Source organism: Malus domestica, chromosome 02 (assembly GCF_042453785.1).
Source record: "Malus domestica chromosome 02, GDT2T_hap1".
NCBI lineage: Eukaryota > Viridiplantae > Streptophyta > Magnoliopsida > Rosales > Rosaceae > Malus > Malus domestica.
Window position 1 is genome coordinate 9150469 of NC_091662.1, and position 21145 is coordinate 9171613.

At 39.8% G+C, this 21145-nt stretch overlaps 2 protein-coding genes across 2 annotated transcripts; one reads left to right on the forward strand and one right to left on the reverse strand.

Moving 5' to 3' along the window:
* Nucleotides 1–2398: 2398 nt before the first annotated feature.
* On the forward strand, nt 2399–4354 carry LOC103455607 (protein GET1-like). The gene is made up of 7 exons (XM_008395186.4): nt 2399–2610; nt 2756–2835; nt 3025–3095; nt 3346–3416; nt 3523–3604; nt 3717–3766; nt 4102–4354. Exons 1-7 carry the CDS (start codon nt 2494–2496, stop codon nt 4171–4173), a joined length of 543 nt encoding a protein of 180 aa, XP_008393408.1. The 5' UTR covers nt 2399–2493; the 3' UTR covers nt 4174–4354.
* Nucleotides 4355–4509: 155 nt separating this feature from the next.
* Nucleotides 4510–6538, reverse strand: LOC103400394 (protein ACCELERATED CELL DEATH 6-like). The gene is made up of 3 exons (XM_070807913.1): nt 6345–6538; nt 5692–6227; nt 4510–5334 (listed from the first exon to the last, which is right to left on the reverse strand). The coding sequence occupies exons 2-3, from the start codon at nt 6223–6225 to the stop codon at nt 4642–4644; spliced, it is 1227 nt and encodes a 408-aa protein (XP_070664014.1). The 5' UTR covers nt 6226–6227; nt 6345–6538; the 3' UTR covers nt 4510–4641.
* Nucleotides 6539–21145: the final 14607 nt, after the last annotated feature.

Below are 21145 nucleotides of genomic sequence, written 5' to 3' on the forward strand. Positions count from 1 at the left end.
GTATTACATTTTAAATATTACAACATACAATTCTCAAAGACACAATTTTAGAAGTTATGACACTCTTATTTTTTAAAGGCAAACTCTAGATGACTCACTTCTCACAAAAACTACTCCCTAACAACACCACTCTTACTTAAGTGGAACCCACTTCTTGGTTTTTTGCTTGCTTCTTTTTTCGGTTCTTTGCTTTGCTTTTTTTTTCTTTTTCTTTTTCTTGCTTGCTTCTTTTTTTTGGTTCTTTGCTTTGCTTTTTTTTTTTTTTTTTTTTTTGTTCTTTGCTTGCTTCTTTTTTTGGTTCTTTGCTTTGCTTCTTTTATTGTTTCTTGTCTTGGTTGATTGCTTATCTTCATTGATTCAAATGGGATGGATGCCTTCTCCTTTTGTAGGCATGAATGGAACCTTGGATATGTCATATGTACGATTTGAATTCATGACCTCTCCTATCAAAGTGGAGCAACAAGGTGCCATCGAACGATTACTAACAATGAACGACTTTAGATTAAAAATCAAGTGCATCAAAGATAATTAGAGAAACTACGTTAAGAGTTTCAACAACAACAACAATAGAGCTTTATTCCATTAAGTGAGGTCAACTGTATGAATCCTAGAACTCTACTGCGCTTGGTTTTGCACTAAGTCTTCTGTTAGCTCCAAGTATTTCATGTCTTTTCTTAGAGTCGTTTTCCAAGTCTTCCTAGGTTTTTCTTTACCCATTTACCCTAAGCCTTGCTCTCATAATTGCATCTTCTAATTGGAGCATCGGTTGGCTCTTGGTTCATATGTACAAACCACCTTAACTGATTTTCTCTAAAAAAAAAGAGTTTCCATTTCTAATTTTCTTTGGACCCATACCTCTTTGATGTAGGCAACTTTGCTATCTGGCGTATTTCGCTACATGCTGTAAACATGAACTTAGCTATCAGCATCACAAGGCCACTAAACATGTGATTCAGGAAATGTGGCCCCTTGAGTATTTTTCTTTCATTAGAAAGAAGGGAATTTGCCAAGACAAGAAGAAAAAGAAGCCAAACACAAAAGCCGCTATGGCGAGTCCGGTAGAAGGGCCAGCCATCAAGTACTGCATATGTGACGGTAATGAACGAAACCACCATCGCAATCAAAGCCCACAAAATTGAAGATACCACCCTGAAAAACGTGTCAGATATCCCATTCTCATAATTTGGATTTGTGTAGACGGAGGAATAAAGGAGCACCAGGACGGAACAACTAGACACGGCCATGGCTATTTTATCTGTTATCACGAATGCTTTGAACGCTGCACTTCTTGATAGAACTATGGCACCCTGGTCAAGTCCCTTCTCACTTTGGTAACCACCAGGCATGGTAAAACCGGCTGCGAATGTTACAGTTGCTATATCAAGGTAGCCACTAGCAGATGTGTTTCTTTTGCTTTATTCCAACTTTTTCCGATTTCCTTGGAACCTTGATTTTCTTCCACTTTATCGCGACCATCTCTGTGATTCTTGATTCTGTGACCTGGTCTACCACCCCGCTTTTGCAATTGCACTTTATGATTTTCCTGCAAGACAGAAAAGTATGACAATGTGCCGGAAAACATAACTCAAGTTTTTCGGACACAAGCAGTAGAAGGTGATGACTACTGAGTATGTACCTGCTCTTATGATATGCTTATCTTGTCCTCATTAGCTAGAATGATATCAAAGGCGTTGAAGTTTTCCTGGTTGAACATCATTCCCGATATTCGAATTTAAAATCTCTTGTTTATAAAAGAAAGGGAATATCAGTAGTCAATATTACTAAGACGTTTTAAAAATCATTCAAATCAAATATCTAGAATTATATTTCTTTTTGTTAAAAAGGTTTAGGAGAAGCCACTTAGTACTACAGTCTAATAGTATTTTTCTTTACTTGTTGAATGTCATTCTCGGTATTCGAATTTAAGATCTTTTGTTTATAAATGAAAAGGAATATTAGTAGTCAATAGTACTAAGACCTTTTAAAAACCATTCAAATCAAATATCTAGAATTATATTTCTTTTTGTTAAAAAAGTTTAGGGGTAGCCACGTAGTGCTAATAGTATTCCTCTTCACTTGCAAGAACGTGGTTTTAGGTTCAATTCTCGTCAAAGGTGAATTTAAACCACATAATTGCTAGCCTATTATGAGTCTTAATCTACTCCCCATCTCCTTGGAGTAAAAATATCGTTTGTTAAAAAAAAAGTGTAGGAGAAGGGAACTCTATCGCATTTTAAGGCGTACATGCCACAAATCTCTTTGAAAACTTACAATAACTGAAAACTCGTTATTTATAAGATTTGGGCAAAATTGGGCTTGTTTAATTGGACCATTGTCAAACAACTTGGGCTCAACAGGCCCAATTGAATCGGGGTTACCCGGTGGAGTTTTAGACTTGGTTCTGTAACAACTGACCCGATTGCAGAGAAGCATCGAAAATCCGAAGCGAAGAAGGTGGTGTCTCGTACGGATCGAGCAAGGAAGAAATCAGACATGGGAGAGGTAATAGAAACCCTACCGGCGCACCGGAGCTCCTTCGCAGCTCCAATTGTATTCATCGTCGTCGTCGCTTTCCAAATCCTCTCTAGATGGCTGGAACAGTTAAAGAAGGTAATTTCCTCGACTATTTTTAACTTGCATTCAAACAATTTAATCCTAATTTCTGTGCGAAGTTAGCTCTTAATCTTTTTTTATACTTTAATTGCATTTATTCTGAAATTAAAATTTGAAGTTGGGTGATTTGTTTTGTTGGCAGGGAGGAGTTAAGAATGCTACGGCAACCCGATTGCGTGGAGAAATTAAAGACCTCTTGAAGGAGGCAAGCACCTTGTCACAGTGAGTGATTTTTTATTATTTAATCATATTTTTTCTCCAATTTATCAAATGGAATTTTATTTATTTATACATTTTTGGATTTTCAGCATTGTTTTGATGCTTGCAGCTTCAAATTTCTTAGCTTTATAGTATCAGGCGTTAGTTTGGATTATTTGCAGTTGCATGATCTTTGTTTTTGCCTGAATCCAGGCCGTCGACATTTGCGCAAGCTGCGAAACTTCGGAGGATGGCAGCTGCGAAGGAGAAAGAACTTGCAAATTGTTAGTTTGCAACTCCAGCCCTTGGATTATTGTTTATGTTGATCATATGTATAATTATATACAGGCATTCCTAAAACACGTATACTACGTATATATGATTGCAGAGAGTAATTGTATATGACATCCTTGGGCTCAAAGTTGTGTTTGTATAATGGCGTCCACGCATTTTATGAGTATGATGTTGTTAAGCAAAGTATTGAATGGCGAAGACAGTTTAGGTAGTTATTCAATGTCATTACGTGCCGTCCAGATCAAGAATTACACGGCAAGGAGATAAAACTTTCATATGATTTGTATCTGAGAATTTTGTTCATCTTAAAGGTAGTTCTCAGTATTTTGAATTTTCGAAATATTTATTAGCTTTCTTCGATAACAGGGAATTGCCTGAGCTAGGGTTCTTAAAAGATACACTTGGTTGTCCATTTAGGTCTTGACATATATTGTACTGGTTTGCTGGTTTTGGAGGGTTCCTGTTGCCTCCATATCGCAACAACTTGTGCAACCCTTTGGTAACGTGTTCTCGATCCAAATTTACTTTTCGAGTCCCCTCTTTCCTATTGAGACAGTACATCTATAACAATTGATAGAAGTTACTGATTACTATCTCTTGTTGCCCTGCAGGGAAGCTGATATCATGGAGGGCCGGAGGAATTGTAAACGAAAATGTTATGGTAAATAAAGTTGGAATTACTTTTGATCGTTACTTGTCATATATTATGGTAAATAAAGTTGGAATTAATTTTGATCGTTACTTGTCATATATTAAAGGTGCCTTAAATAAATGATCTAAAAAATGCCAGTCTCTTATCACTTCTGTAAGAGTATCTATATTTGCTGGCACTCTAATGTCTCGTCAATACTATGTAGTGTCACTTTCGTGTTTAGACTTCCGATGTTTGCATATTACGTATCTCGAAGAGATAGGCATTGCTTAGCATGCGATATAGAGGAATCTTAAGCATGGTTTTGAGTATTGCTTCTGATCCTTCATGATTTGTTTTTGCAGGTAGGAATTATTCCTTGGTTGATATTATCTACCAGGGTTAGCAAGTTCGTATGTCGACTTGCCAAGTTCTAGAGTTTAAATTATTCGTGTCCTGTCAAGTTTTTATTGTACCGACGGAAACATGATTTTGTTCTGTCATTTACTCCACAATGTTTAGTCATGAACTTAAGATTGTTACCTACTCGTGTAATTTGTACCAGTAGCGTGCATTACTCTTTCGGTTGTCTGTGAAATTGAGTTTATCGTTGTAGTATGCTAAAGGTTGTGCAAATGCAGCAGCTCTTACATCACAATACATACTTACATATATATATATATATATATATGTTCCAAATTTTTGAACATTGCCAACTCACAAACTTATCTACAATGGAGCTAGAAGACAAACAATTAACCTAACACCATTTGCAAATTTAATCTGGACAGTACACTTGTCACTTGATTACTACTAAACTTTAAAACTAAAGTAAACTTGTTGCTGCTTCTGCTACTTCTGTTGTTTCGAATTCCAGTTACCAGAAACGATTTAGGCTCCAACAGCTACTCGGTCGGCCGAGGCCTGTATGTTCCCCTCAAGAGCATCGAGTTAAGCAGCGAAATACATGAGTTACTTATTAGCAATACAATGCCTGAATACAAATGGTGCAGGAAATGCGGGGCCTTTAGTATTTTTCTTTCTAAAGAAAGAATGGAATGTGCAAAGAAATAGAAGAAAAAGCAACCAAGCACAAGAACTGCAATGGCTAATCCCGGAGAATGACCACCAAGTACTGCGTATGTGCCAGTAACGAATGCAATCACCATTGCAATCAAAGCCAACATTGTCAAAGTTACTACCATTTGAAACGTCTCAGAGATTTGGGTCATGTACTTTCCTTTTGTGTGAATGGAGGAATACAGGAGCACCAGGACAGAACAACTAGACAGGGCCATGGCTAGTGTATCTGTTATAACAAATGCTTTGAACGCTGTGTTTTTTGATAGAATTGGGGAACCCTGGTCCGATCCTCCTCCGCTTTGGTAACCACCGGGCATGGTAAAACTCGCAGCAAAGGTTACGGTTGCTATCAGTGTAGCCACCACCAGATGGGTTTCTCTTGCTTTCGTTATTCCTACTCCAGTGTCTTTGCCACCTTGGTGTTCCTCCTCCACTTCATTGCCATCAGCGTTGTGGCTTTTAATTCTGTAACCTGGTCCACCACCCCTTACTTGCAAAAGTTTTTTTAAATCTTCCTGCAAGACATAAAAGATTAATGTTATCTTCACAGACAAATCTAAGGATGAAGTTTATGACCACCCTTATTATTGGTTATGTAATTGTACGGACAAGTTATCCTTATTTGGATAGCTTAGGATTTACTTCATGGACAGAGCCGGAAAGTTTTTTTTTTCAGTGGGGTAACATAGTAACAGGCTTCTCTTCTGTAGTCTAGGACTCTAGTCTACTGAGTAGCCCAACTTTTTAAACAGTTTCACCATTCGATTTCTTAGCATCAGTCTTCACCGTCCAATTTAGGACTACTCAATAGTCCCAGACAGTTGAAGAAAAAGTGCATAATAACATAAAAGAAAATTAGAGGTGATACGTACCAGATCAAGTGCGTCACTTATGTTGTCCTCATTAGCTAGAATGTTGTCGAAAGCGTTTAAGTTTTTCTTGTTGAATGACATTATATCAATTTTCGCATCAAGTATAATATCATTCTTCCAGGGGAAGGGATACTGAGCAAGGTAATGGATAGGTGCATTGCCATGAGCATCCTTGTCATTTAAGAGTATGTTGCTAAGCCACAGATCCGTTAACACAAAATAAACTACGTCCTCTTGATGGCTCTTTATGGCATAGTGAAGCACATTTTGACATTTGTTGTCGACCAGTTCACAACAATCGGGGCAATGAGTAAGAAGCTCTTTCATTATATCTAGATGGCCGTCGGACGCTGCAAAGTGAAGAGCTGTGCGCCCATCATTATCAGCAACGTAGGCGGTAGATTTATCACATTCCAATAGTTGATTAACCATTGAAAAGTAACCAAAATCTGCAGCCATGTGAAGCGGAATGCATCCTCGTTCGTCTGCTGCTTTTGCCAGAGTTCTATCCGATTTTAGTAATGCTCTCGTCATTACTTATGTATAAAAAGAAAAAGAAAACACAAATAAATACTTCAAGACACATGTATTAATGAATCATGAAATGACAGATAAAAAGGAATATTCTTTAACTATTTTTTATATACATTTACCTTCATCATTGCGGATAACTGCAGCGTGCAAAGCCGTTCTACCATTTGGGCCTTCATAAGTTGGATTTTTGCAACCTTCAAGTATTTGAAGACAATAATGAGTGTATCCCCTCTCGACAGCTAGGTAAAGAGGAGTATCGCCGGCATCATTAGCAGAGTAGGAAAACTCAGGGTCTTCTTTGGTTAATACCTCCACCACACCACAACAACAACAACAAAGCCTTTTCCCACTAAGTGGGGTCGGCTATATGAATCCTAGAACGCCATTGCGCTCGGTTTTGTGTCATGTCCTCCGTTAGAACCAAGTACTCTAAGTCTTTTCTTAGAGTCTCTTCCAAAGTTTTCCTAGGTCTTCCTCTACCCCTTTGGCCCTGAACCTCTGTCCCGTAGTCACATCTTCGAACCGGAGCGTCAGTAGGCCTTCTTTGCACATGTCCAAATCACCGGAACCGATTTTCTCTCATCTTTCCTTCAATTTCGGCCACTCCTACTTTACCTCGAATATCCTCATTTCCAATCTTATCATTTCTTGTGTGCCCACACATCCCACGAAGCATCCTCGTCTCCGCCACACCCATTTTGTGTACGTGTTGATGCTTCACCGCCCAACATTCTGTGCCATACAACATCGCTGGCCTTATTGCCGTCCTATAAAATTTTCCCTTGAGCTTCAGTGGCCTACGACGGTTACACAACCCGCCGGATGCACTCTTACACTTCATCTATCCAACTTCTATTCTATGGTTGAGATCTCTCTAATTCTCCGTTCTCTTGCACGATATATCCTAGGTAGCGAAAACGGTCGCTTTTTGTGATCTTCGCTAGATTGCTCCGATCATTAGTGTGGATAAGTATATAAATGGATATAGATAGGAAAGCAAACACAAGATGTACGTGGTTCACCCAGATTGGCTACGTCCACGGAATAGAGGAGTTCTCATTAATTGTGAAGGGTTTACACAAGTACATAGGTTCAAGCTTTCCTTTAGTGAGTACAGGTGAATGATTTAGTACAAATGACATTAGGAAATATTGTGGGAGAATGATCTCGTAATCACGAAACTTCTAAGTATCGGAATGTGGTATCGTCTTGACTTGCCTTATCTGTCTCACAGGTAGATGTGGCATCTTCTCTGGAAGTACTCTTCCTCCATCCAGGGGTGGTATCTTTAACTGGTGGAGATGCACAAGGTAATGTATCAATTTCACTTGAAGCTTACTTGTAGTTTCAGGCTTGGTCAAGCGCGATACAAACCATGTAGTAGGAGTCCCTCAAGTTGCCGAGCTAGGGGATTTGCTGAAAGAGGTGACAGACAAGGTAAGCAATCAGAGCTCCGGCTGATTGTTCACATTCTCCCTATCTTGCAGGCAGCATGAAGGATAAAGAGAAGAAAAATGAGAAGAGATGATATGGGATACTTTTGCTTTTGAAGAAGTAACTTTCCACAGGCTTATTCTTGAACTGAGCTGGAGGGTTTTCTGGTTTCCTCCAGAGTATAAGGCCGACTGAAGAATTTGAGGGTCAAAACAAGTCCATCAAATCTAGAGTACGTTCGACCCTACTGATATGGGATACTTTTGCTTTGACAGAGTAATGGATGTATCGGCACGTGTGCTGTTACGCTTGTCTCCACATGCTTCCTTGTATCCTTCTCACTTGCCCTATCTGTTCCTCAGGCAGATGCGGTATCTTCCCTGAAAGCATAAGATGTTGAAGATGAGTACTCGAGAGCAATGCCAGGTAAGTAAGTTCCAGGCAGTCAGTTCCTGGCTGGAAGCTTGATTCCAAGTGCTGACTGATTGCTCTCTTTCTCCTTGTCTTGCAGGTAAGAACAAGGCCAAAGGAAAAGACAGGGAAAAAGCATGATATGGGATACTCTTGCTTTTAACCCTGATGATATGAGATATTCTTGCTCTAGTATAACTTGTTTGCAGAGGTATTATCGGGGGGAAAGAAAGCTGAATATTTCGAAAGGCTTCGTTGAGAGTGCCCTCTCATATATGAGGAAGGGTTGAGCATTTTTGCAGGTCTGTCTGTCCGTTGGGGATGGAGGTTGACATATATAGGAGTCTCCTTAACAACAAGTAGTAATGCTATTCCTTTACCCTGTCAGAGCACTTTGAAAAAGTGGTCTGTGGTATGTGGAAAGCTGATGTTGCGTGTGAAGATTACAGACAGCTTTATCCAAGGAGATCCGGCTCTTGTAGTTGGGAAAGTGTTGCCTCTTCGGTTTTCGAACAAGCAATCCTATCAGGGATCTGGCTCTCGAGATTCGGAGAACGATGTCTCTTCGATTTTTGAGAAAGCAATCCTGCTGGGGGTCTGGCTCTCGAGATTCGGAGAGCGGTGTCTCTTCGATTTTTGAGAAGGTAATCATGTTGGGAGTCTGGCTCTCGAGATTCGGAGGGCGGTGCCTCTTCGATTTTGGAGCAAGCAATCTTGTTGGGAGTGTTTTCTCGAATGTGAGTAAAGGTTGGGCATGTTTGCTAGTCTACCTTGCCACGAAGCACAGAGGTTGACACACAGGGACTTTCCAATTATCCAGCAATGGTATTGTTCCTTTACCCTCTCTTCGATTTTTGAGAAAGTAGTCATGTTGGGAGTCTGGCTCTCGAGATTCGGAGGACGGTGCCTCTTCGATTTTGGAGCAAGCAATCTTGTTGGGAGTGTTTTCTCGAATGTGAGTAAAGGTTGGGCATGTTTGCTAGTCTACCTTGCCACGAAGCACAGAGGTTGACACACAGGGACTTTCCAATTATCCAGCAGTGATACTGTTCCTTTACCCTTGTGGGTAATAATATGGGGTAGCTAGACCTTCAAAATTTATGTGTCTAAACTTTGTTAGTGCTGTTTCTTTGCTATTCTTTTACCCGTCTTGGTCAGAGCGATGTAGTGGAAGCTGCAAGCTTCACGTGCTCAACTTTGGCAGAGAACTTTGGCAAAGTTATCTGTGATACACATGAGCTACTATTGCGTGTGGGAAGTGGGTGATTGAACAGTAAGACTCATGTGCTTTCTACTTCACCAGAAGTCTTCGACAGAATGCCCATAATTTCCGCAAAGCTGAGTGTGCGTGTGACAGGTGCTGCCAAGGCTGGAAAAGTAGGTGCCTCTTCGATTTCTGAGATCGGCCCTCGTGGTCTCTGAGCAGCCCAACTTTTGAGAAAGCAAGCGCCTCTTCGATTTCTGAGATCGGCCTTCGTGGTCTTTGAGCAGCCCAACTTTTGAGAAAGCAGACGCCTCTTCGATTTCTGAGATCGACCCTCGTGGTCTCTGAGCAGCCCAGCTTTTGAGAAAGCAAACGCCTCTTCGATTTCTGAGCAGGCGCCTCTTCGATTTCTGAAGCTCCGTCGAGTGCAGATTTTTATAGGGGCTGGCATTAAGTTCCAAAGCACACTTGAATCTCCACCAGTAGAAGCTCCATTCTTACACTTCTAAGATCTTGATTTGTTCGACCTCTTCTCTCTTCAACACCTTTGAAAATGTCTGGCCCCTCCGACCGTCGTTTTGACTTGAACCTTGTTGAAGAGGCAGCCCCGCCTTCTCCAGACAACATATGGCGCCCATCCTTCGTCTCCCCTACTGGTCCTCTTACCGTTGGGGATTCCGTTATGAAGAATGATATGACCGCTGCGGTGGTGGCCAGGAACCTTCTCACTCCCAAAGATAACAGACTACTTTCCAAACGATCTGATGAGTTAGCTGTTAAGGATTCTCTGGCTCTCAGTGTTCAGTGTGCAGGTTCTGTGTCTAATATGGCCCAACGCCTATTTGCTCGAACCCGCCAAGTTGAATCATTGGCGGCTGAAGTGATGAGTCTCAAACAGGAGATTAGAGGGCTCAAGCATGAGAATAAACAGTTGCACCGTCTCGCACATGACTATGCTACAAACATGAAGAGGAAGCTGGACCAGATGAAGGAATCTGATGGTCAGGTTTTACTTGATCATCAGAGATTTGTGGGTTTGTTCCAAAGGCATTTATTGCCTTCGTCTTCTGGGGCTGTACCGCGTAATGAAGCTCCAAATGATCAACCTCTGATGCCTCCTACTTCTAGGGTTCTGTCCAGTACTGAGGCTCCGAATGATCCCCCTCCGGTGCCTTCTCTTTCTGGGGCTCTACCGACTGCTGCGACTTCTCCTAAGCAACCTTTGTGAAGGCTCTCTCTTGTTTGTTTATTTTGACTCATGTATATGTACATATTTGTAGCTTATCGGGGATATCAATAAATAAGCTTTCCTTCATTTCAACGTATTGTGTTAAATACACCAAAGCCTTCTTCTCTAAGTTCTTTGAATTTTCTTTTGTTGGAGCTTTGTGAGTGGAGCATGTAGGTTGAGGTAGTGTTCCCTTAATTTCCTGAGTGAGGAAAACTTCTCGGTTGGAGACTTGGAAAATCCAAGTCACTGAGTGGGATCGGCTACATGAATCTTAGAACGCCATTGTGCTCGGTCCTGTGTCATGTCCTTCGTTAGATCCAAGTACTCTAAGTCTTTTCTTAGAGTCTCTTCCAAAGTTTTCTTAGGTCTTCCTCTACCCCTTCGGCCCTGAACCTCTGTCCCATAGTCGCATCTTCTAATCGGAGCGTCAGTAGGCCTTCTTTGCACATGTCCAAACCACCGTAACCGATTTTCTCTCATCTTTCCTTCAATTTCGGCTACTCCTACTTTACCCCGGATATCCTCATTCCTAATCTTATCCTTTCTCGTGTGCCCACACATCCAACGAAGCATTCTCATCTCCGCTACACCCATTTTGTGTACGTGTTGATGCTTCACCGCCCAACATTCTGTGCCATACAGCATCGCCGGCCTTATTGCCGTCCTATAAAATTTTCCCTTGAGCTTCAGTGGCATACGGCGGTCACACAACACGCCGGATGCACTCTTCCACTTCATCCATCCAGCTTGTATTCTATGGTTGAGATCTCCATCTAATTCTCCGTTCTTTTGCAAGATAGATCCTAGGTAACGAAAACGATCGCTCTTTGGTATTTCTTGATCACCGATCCTCACCCCTAACTCGTTTTGGCCTCCATTTGCACTGAACTTGCACTCCATATATTCTGTCTTTGATCGGCTTAGGCGAAGACCTTTAGATTCCAACACTTCTTTCCAAAGGTTAAGCTTTGCATTTACCCATTCCTGAGTTTCATCTATCAACACTATATCGTCTGCGAAAAGCATACACCAAGGAATATCATCTTGAATATGTCCTGTTAACTCATCCATTACCAACGCAAAAAGGTAAGGACTTAAGGATGAGCCTTGATGTAATCCTACAGTTATGGGAAAGCTTTCAGTTTGTCCTTCATGAGTTCTTACGGCAGTCTTTGCTCCTTCATACATATCCTTTATAGCTTGGATATATGCTACTCGTACTCCTTTCTTCTCTAAAATCCTCCAAAGAATGTCTCTTGGGACCCTATCGTACGCTTTCTCCAAATCTATAAAGACCATGTGTAAATCCTTTTTCCCATCTCTATATCTTTCCATCAATCTTCGTAAGAGATAGATTGCCTCCATGGTTGAGCGCCCTGGCATGAACCCGAATTGGTTGTCCGAAACCCGTGTCTCTTGCCTCAATCTATGCTCAATGACTCTCTCCCAAAGCTTCATTGTATGACTCATTAGCTTAATACCCCTATAGTTCATGCAATTTTGTACGTCGCCCTTATTCTTGTAGATAGGCACTAAAGTGCTTGTTCGCCACTCATTTGGCATCTTCTTCGTTTTCAAAATCCTATTGAAAAGATCAGTGAGCCATGTTATACCTGTCTCTCCCAAAACTTTCCACACCAAAGTAATTAAAGCGTACAGCTTCGTGCAGCGCTGTGTTCTTCTTGTTGTTGGTTTTCCTGATGAGTTTTTGCTCCTGCAAGGCGGCATCTTCTGATGAGATCGCACAGCCTTGCTCAAGGTCGCCTTGATAATAAGTTTTTGTAGCTAGGAGGAGAGCTCTAACTATACCAGCACGCCCATATCTTGCCGCAATGTGTAGGGCAGTATCACCACTCTCGTTCTGCTGCCATAGTAATGCTGGACACATTTTAAGGATACCGTCCACAGTGTTCGTTGACTTGAGTATCTCATACTCAGATTCTTTGTACGTTGGGTGCCTATAGCATGCTGTATAGATATGAAGGACTGTGTTCTTGGTTGCAGTCAACATTCTGTCCAGATTCTTGCCTTGTTCCTTAAGGACATCGAGATTGCCTTGTTTTGCAGCGTTGAAAACATCAGGATCCATGCTACTTATTAAAACTGTACTATTGTTGCCTTCTAATTTTGTAGCTTCTTGGACGGTGGTTTGATCTGCTAGCTCGATCTGGTCACCGACATCGGTTGATAGTAACGGAGTAATAGGACTCTCTGATTGATCAGCCAGATTGGAGGCATCCATGTTGAGGGGTGAAGAGTGATGCAGGGGGCGGAGAAAGGCAAAATTACAACAGGGCCAGTTCTGTTGACTAGTCCAAGCTGCAATCTGGTGGAGGTTCATCACATTGTTCTTATTATATAGTCCTATACAATTTTGTCGCATATGAGGTTAGGTGCATAATTCTACGTGTTTTGTTATTTTTAATCGTTGGATTCCCTAAACACGCTCTAACCTTTAAGTGCTAGCAAACTAGTTTAATAAACATAGTACATGACAAAATTTCTCTCCCCTATGAGAGCTCCTCTTCCCCGTGAGAGACTTTCTCACCATCGTGTCAGTGCTTTTCGTTCTCTTTAATCTGCGTCAGCACATGCCCTAACTTTGGTTAGGGTCGGTGCTAGTCCCATGTTTTTTATGTGTGTTTTGATTCGGTGGTTTGCTTGGTTTCAGTTCTTTTTTGCTCTTCCTGTTGCCTGCAAATTTTCCTCCCCTTCCCTACAATTTTCCCGATCATATCCTCTATTCTCTCCTTTTGCCTTTGATTTCACCTTTTTGAGACTTAAACCCCCATCCCCCGTTTCTTCCATAATCTTTGACTCATCCACCACCCTCTTTGATCTATACCCCTCCACCATCTGCATCTTTTGGTTCCGCCACCTCTATCCTCAATTTCGGTCGGTTTCCGCCTCCGTTTACTACGCTTTGTCGCGCATCTTTGGCAGGGTGTGTAGAGCTTGAGCTCGGTGCTTGCACCACCACCCTTGTTGACCATTATTGGTCCTGCCTGTTGTTCACCCTTGTTTGCGTGCTTCTTGTTCTTGTGGCGGCGGTTCTTGCTGGTTCATTGAGGATGTTCGTAATCTTAGGTGATCGTGTTGGGAGGCAGTTCGTGAAGATTGTTAGGTGGTTCTTTGACAGCAGCAGGAAGACTAGTTTCCTAGGGTTTTTCTGTTTGTTTAGTTTGTGTGTGCTGGGCTCCAAGGGTGGGCTTGGGGCTTTGTCTTTTGTGTGTTTGTGGCCCATTTTTGTAATTGTGGTTGTGGTAATGAATTTTACCCTTTGTCAAAAAAAAATAAATAAATAAACATAGTACATTGCATACAATGTATGTATTATCAAATGGTAGGCAAGTTGGTATTACTTAATCTATAATTTACGCGTGATGCAGATTAGAGATCAGCTTGTTGATATTATTTACGAGAGTTAGCAGATGAGAAAGCGATTTTTATACACTTATTTTTACATCTTAAGAGACAAATAAAAACATGAATATGTAGGATGAAAAAGATGAAGTGAGAAAATCATTTTAAAACACTATTTATTATGTTTTAATTAATTAATTAATAATTCATTTGTAAACTAGTCCTTTCCTGAGTAGATTCCACGATTTTAAATTGTTCAAATGTGTGCATAGGATGACATTGAAATATGTATTGAAAGTGCTATTTAGGGATTGGGAGCTTTGCCCATGGAAACAAAAACACAAAATACATTTTATAGAACTCCAGTAATTTTGAATCATTTCAAGGAAATATAAAAATTTAAACCCGAACAAACTTAGCCCAACAACAAGCAAACCAAAATTCTAAAATTTCAGCCATGCCCCCAACTTGTTATATAACCAACGCCAAAACTACAAACTGACACCATTTATAAAAACTTCAAACTAATTTTAGATCCGTAAAAATTAATTTTTGCACTTCTGCAATTTGGTCTTATTATATTTCTATAAAATTCTGTTGCATGTGATGTGACACACCCCGACCTAAATCAAAGTGTGCTGGCCGTCACATGAGAGTGACGTAACCATGTGCACAGTGCGGAAGCAATAATGATATAGAGAAATACGAATGAATAAAAACCAAACTGACAGCAGTACTAGCTAAGATAACGTGCTAGTGCGAGATTAAGTGTGAAATACACAACCAAAGTATAAATAGGCTAAGTGCAGTCAAGCAGGACAAGTACTAATTATACAACACTCAAAGGTGATCCTACATTTATGATGTTCTGTCAGAACCACCGTCGAAATCCCCGTGAGCCACCAAAGCACTTCTACCTAAAACCTGGAGGGGCACAAAACAGAAAGTGTGAGTGGGCAAAAATAAAGCTTTTCAAAATCATTTCATTTCTCAAAAGTTCTAACCCCTCGTCGTAAAACCTGTATAATTTCCCAAAAAGATATAATATATGCTATATCAGAAATCATGCTCAGGATGAAAATCCATAGAAATATACCATGCCAAAGTATCTAAATGAAATGCCATAAATAATCCAGTTAAAATATATCAATGCCAGATATCATATCAGCCGAATCCACCTAACGTGACATGCACGGCTAAGTCTATAGCTCATAATCAATCTCAACCATATCAAATCATGCACACGAGTCGGAACCACCTAATGTGGTCTGCACGATAGGGCTAGGTGTAAAATAAATATGCTCTAGTGCTACGATCACGTGAAGACTGTGCGAATGATCGCGGGTCACTTACGAGTCGTAACCATCTATAATGGTCTGTACGACAAGCCTGTGCACCTAACTTGGTCCAAGGTGAGCATATGGTGCGGGAGGTGAACATCACGTGAAGGACTGTGCCCTAACTCTGGGCGGGAGCACTAACACCGGGGTGCAGGTTTATGAGCTCTCAATGCATCACATCATATCTTTCATAACTGAAGAAATCTCATATCTTTAATTTATGAACTTACCTGGCATTTACATGTGTGTCCGCAACAACAATCATAAATATATGCAACTACTAATGCATAAATAAAATAGGCAAATACTTTGCATGGCATTTCAAAACTTATAATCATTCAATTTCATTTTTTGGGAAAAATCTCAAGTATATATACGAAAAACCAAAAGCCCACTCACTGATATGTCGAAGGGTCGTAGCCCCAAAGCCTCGATTGATGGCGCTCGTCCTCAGGATAGGTCTCACCTATATGCGAAATAACTAAATAAACGTTATTTAAAGCACATACGCAAAACTAGGAAATAACTTCTCATGCATTGCTCAATTGGGGTATTTGAATATACCACAATGACCTACTCAACCTCAGGAATACCCCCAAATTTTTAGAAATTTTTTCCGAGTACCCACACTAGCCGGCCAAAGCACAACCAAACGTGCGGCCCACGCTCAGGCACGTGCCTGTCACAGGGGACGGAATAGTTAACGCCGTCAGGGAATATTCTGTTAAAAACAAGTATATTCCGTTAAAGGTCCCTGACGCCGTTAGTCTCCGTTAGGAATATTCCGTCATCTTTGACGAAATATTCACCTTCGTCTACCTCTGCTCGCCGGAGACCGTCGCCGTCTCCGGAAACTGGGAAAAAGTTTAAACCTTCATATCTTCTTCATTTTTCCACCAAAACTCATGAAATTTGTACCAAAATAAAACTTAGGACTAGAAGAACAAAACCTTACCACTTTCAAGCCTTGAAATCCACAGAATTTCGCCGGAGAAACCTCGATATTCCGGCCACCTCTGCAACTCGTTTAACCCGAGCTTCCCGACGTCCAAATCGCTCCAAAGTTACTCCCCGAGCTTCGTGAAGATGTTTTAAGACTTCCTAGGACCTTAAAATTCACTGAAAGGTCCACGATCATGACTGCATGAACAGTGCTCGCAATCGGGGTTCTCTGGTTCTCAGGTTTTACGAGCTATCACGTCGAACTAAGGGTATGGATGAGCTCCTGGGCTCACAGGGAACACAAAGACCACCTTTACAGCCTTGATTCGTGCTTGCAAAGGTTGGTTTGAAGTCTGTCCGTACAATTGTACGGAAATGGAAGGAAGTCCGAGAGAGGTAGGAGAGAGAGAGTCAACGGGAGAGTGGTATGGGTGAGTGTGAGTGTATGTGGTCCAGCTTTGAGTCACTAACAATAACTAAACCATTAACTTTAAGTTCCAAAACTTAGGAACTAACTAGGTTAGTTTAGAACCCAAACTCAAACCACAACACTACATAATGTGCTCAACATCCAAGGGTATAAAAGGAATTTCCACACTATCGTGGATAAAATAATATACGTTCGGGACGGGCTGTCACATGATGTGAGGTTAGGGGCATAATTTCGACGTTTTTTGTTATTTTTAATTATGGGATCCCCTAAACACGCTTTAATATATGTATTATCAAATGGTAAGCAAGCTCACCATGGGAGTTCTTTTCATGCAGGCTCACTGCCATGGGAAGTTTCCGGATCATCCCTTTGAGTAGCATTTTGTTTCAGTTGCTACAAAGTTTTGCATATAATGGAATTATATCAGTGCTTCACGACACAAAAATAAAAAAAATTAAAAAGAAAGGTAAGCAAGCTGGCATTTCTTAATAGGGATGTGCTATTCACACACATTTTTTTACTTCTCACACACCCTTATTAATTTATGTTCGTTGATCTTCTTCAATTCATCTGATCTGAAGGCCGAAAACCAAAAAGGTGTGGGAGAAGTAAAAAGAGGTGTGTAGATATCACACCCCTTCTTAATATATATAGTTGACGCACGAGGTAGACTGGAGAGCCCAGTTGCTGGTTGGTATTATTTACGGGGGTTAGTAAATGGGAAAGCTATTTTTGTACACTTACTTTTACACTTCGCACATTATTGGTTATTTGTGACTTTTAGATAGAACATAACAAAGTGACAAATAAAAACATGAATGTGCAGGATGAGAGAAATGAAGTACGAAAATCATTTTCTTTTAGTAAATTTGCTTATCGACTTGTCAAGTTTATAGAAATTAAAGATGGTTTATGCCATCTTTAACAATGCTAAACAAGCTGGCATTTTGTTCTTAATAATTACCATTTGCCAATCCTAACCTTTTATTTTGTTTTAATTAATTAATAATTTAATAATTTATTTGTAAACTAGTCCTTTGCAGAACAGATTCCACGATTTCCGTTCAAATGTTTTGCATCGGTGGACGTGAAATATGTATCGAAAGGAATCGGGAGCATTACCTATGGAAACAAAAAACCACAACATTGTTAAGATTTAAGCTGCATACTAGCTTGAAATCAACATTGCAGATGACTATCCTGCAAATGCAATTGAAAAGAATAATGAAATCGGTTAACAGTGAAGAACTTACTAATTTTAGTAATAGCCGTTAGAGTTTAAGTTGTAACGACTAGTTTCTTCTTTCTATTTTTAGTAAATAGCATAGTTGTTGCTCTTATCTGTTAGAGTTGTTGTATTGTATCTTTCGATCTTCTCCCAAGTGGAAGGATCAGGGCCTCCGATGGCCTTAATGGCTGGAGATGTGTCCTTACTCCTTAAAATGTAGGATCTGAACAATAAACCAAGTTAGGGTTATAACCTCGAGTCGTACTTCCCTCTCTTCAATTTCAATCAGAATTATTAGAAATTTGGTCTTATTATATATTCCTATATAATTTTGAGGGGGTGAAGGGCAAAAATTACAAGAAGGCCAGTTCTGTTGACTAGTTAAGCTGCAATCTGGTGGAGGTTCATCACTTTGGTCTTATTATATATTCCTATACAATTTTGTTGCATGTGAGGTTGGGTTGGGTGCATGATTTCTACATTTTTTGTTATTTTTAATTCTTGGATTCCCTAAACACGCGCTAACCTTTAAGGGCTAGCAAAGTTGTTTAATAAACATACTAAATTGCATAAAATGTATGTATTATCAAATGGTAAGCAAGTTGGCATTTCTTAACCTGTAGTTGACGCGCATTATATGCTAACCGGAGATCAGCTGGTTGATATTATTTACGAGGCAATTGAAAAAAGATTTTTGTACACTTGTTTGCGCAGCCTGCACACTCTTGGTTATTTCTGACTTTTAAATAAAATAGAACTAAGAGACAAATAAAAACATGAATGTGATTGAAGGTCTTTGTTTTATGAAAATGCTATTTAGCTGATTGAGGTCTTCGTTTTATGATTTGTTAAAAGAAATTGACAAAAAGGTACTTATAAAAAATTGAAGGCCTTTGTTTTATGCAAATGCTATTTAGGTGAAGGTCTTTGTTTTATGTTTTTTTTTAAAAGAAATTGACAAAAAGGTACTTATAAAATATTGAGGGTGCGTTTGTTGCACCGGACTGTCTCGGACTGGACTAGCTGCAGGGACTAAGCTGGACTGGCTTAGACTAGACTAAGCTGGACTAACTTAGTGAAGCGTTTGGTGCAGTGTCAGGACTAAGGAACAGACTAACAACAAATTCTAATATTATATTATTTAATTTATATCTATTAATATTTTATATTATTTAATAAATATTTAGTAATATTTTATTATTACTTCCGTCTATTTTCTCATTCTAGAATCATCATTCCATTCTCAATTGTTTTCCGTTCTTCCCCTCTCCTCTATCTTCTTAAATTTTCTCCGCCCCTTTCCCTTCTTCCCCTCTCCTCTGTCTTCCTAAAATTTCTCCGCCCCTTTCCCTCTGTTTTCTTCCTAATTTTTCTTCATCCCTCTTCCTCTTTTTCTTCGTCCCTCTCCCTCTTCATCTCCATCTTCTTCTTCCTTTTGTTCTCTGTTCATCTCCCTCTTTTCTTCCTTTTGTTCTCCATTCATCTCCTTCTTTTCTTCCTAATTTTTCTAAGAACCAATTGGTGAATCAAAACCCGATCAGAATCTGGGTCATCTGGGTATTTATGGGTCTGCTTCTTCGGCATCAATGGCAAAGGTCTGCGAAAAAGGAATCAGGACTTGGTGCATGTGTGATTAGAGCGACTGTTATGCATTTCATATGCACAACGATTTTGTAATTTATTTTTTTTGTTGCTTTTTTGTTTAGAATTTTGGATTTGGATATGATTTGGAAAATGGAAAAACTGCAAAATTTTGCCTAAAATTTTTCCTGTTTGTTTTGAATTTTGCTGGATATGGGTTGAAAAATGGTAGATGAGAGGGGCGAAGTAGGGAGTTGGTGGATGGGAAGGGTGAAGCGAGGAGGGCGTAGCGGAGAGGAGTGGGCTTAGCAGTCCGGCCGATGAGGGTGAGGAAGACGACGATGAGGGAGCACGGCAAGGACGACGTTGAGGGAAGACGCATAGATGAGGACGAAGGGAAGACAGGACGAAGGGAAATCTCTCGGTTTGCTCTGGGCTTACGAATCCGCCCAATTTTGGGGTTGCTCGTTAAGAACGGCTAAGGAGGTACTTAGTCCCCGCGAGTCCGGGTTAAGCTCATTAAAGCTAATCCGGATGCACACCAAACGTCGGACTATAGTCTAGTCCAGTCCAAGGCCTCTTAATCCTGTCAAACAAACGTGCCCTGAGGGTCTTTGTTATCTGAAAATGTTATTTAGCGATTGAATGTCTTTCTTTTATGTATTGTTAAAAAAAAGGACAAAAAAGGTATTTATAAAAAATTGAAGGTCTTTGTTTTATGAAAATGCTTTTTAGGGAAAGAGATCCTCTTTGGATCTTTCCCTCCAAAGCCCATGGATCAAGTGATCTGGGCCTTTAAAATTTGATCCAACGACTAAAAACAGAGAAGTTAGCAAAAACTTTTAAAAGTTATAATAATTTTTTGCCGTTGGATCAAAATTTAAAAGCCCAAATCACTTGATCCTTGGGTTTTGGAAGGAAAGATCCGGAGATGATCTCTTTCCACTATTTAGGGAATGAAGGTCTTTCTTTTATGTTTTGATAAAAAAAAATTGACAAAAAGTACTTACAAAAAATTGAAGGTCTTTGTTTTACGAATTCAAGGTCTTTCTTTTATGTTTTGTTAAAAGTTACCATTTTACTCTCTGAAACTCAAAATTCATTATACTGTGACTTGTTGACTCTCTATTCTCCCTGAAACTTATAGGTTGCCTCCTAAAACATATATAGGACCCAACACCTAATAAGGCTATGTCACATGTGCAATAAATTTGATTATGAACTCAATTGTGCGACAACATTAAAAAATCAGAGAATATTGAGTTTAAAAGAAATTGAAGAGATGAAAAAAATAAAAAATAAAATGATTAGTATACCTAGATCAAATCCACACAAGAAACTAAAAGATCTAAGGCAATGTGAAGTGAATTTTGAATTTTGTGGAAACAACTTTCAAGTTTTAGGAAGCAAATTGTGGTCAAAATCGAGTTTCAGGGGGCAAGGTGAAGCGAATTTTGAGTTTTAGGGGGCAAATTGACGAGTTTTGAGTTACAGGGAACAAAATAAAATTAAAATCAAGTTTTAGGGGGATTAGATAAAAACAGAAAAAAAGTACTTTAAAAAATTGAAGGTCTTTGTTTGATGAAAATGCTATTTAGGGATTGAAAGTCTTTCTTTTATATTTTGTTAAAAAAAATTTGACAACAAAGTACTTATTAAAATTGCAGGTCTTTGTTTTATGAAAATGCTATTTAGAGATTGAAGGTTTTTCTTTATGTTTTGGTAAAAGAATGGACAAAAAAGTAATAAAAAT

Bases quoted from the DNA above. Each gene is read 5' to 3' on its own strand.
- LOC103455607 (XM_008395186.4), top strand. From the start codon at position 2,494: ATGGGAGAGGTAATAGAAACCCTACCGGCGCACCGGAGCTCCTTCGCA. The intron at 3,096-3,345 runs GTTAGTTTGCAA...CGTGCCGTCCAG, and splicing joins GGAGAAAGAACTTGCAAATT to ATCAAGAATTACACGGCAAG. The intron at 3,417-3,522 runs GTAGTTCTCAGT...TTGTCCATTTAG, and splicing joins GAATTTTGTTCATCTTAAAG to GTCTTGACATATATTGTACT.
- LOC103400394 (XM_070807913.1), bottom strand. From the start codon at position 6,225: ATGACGAGAGCATTACTAAAATCGGATAGAACTCTGGCAAAAGCAGCA. The intron at 5,335-5,691 runs GTACGTATCACC...TATGTCTTGCAG, and splicing joins TAAGTGACGCACTTGATCTG to GAAGATTTAAAAAAACTTTT.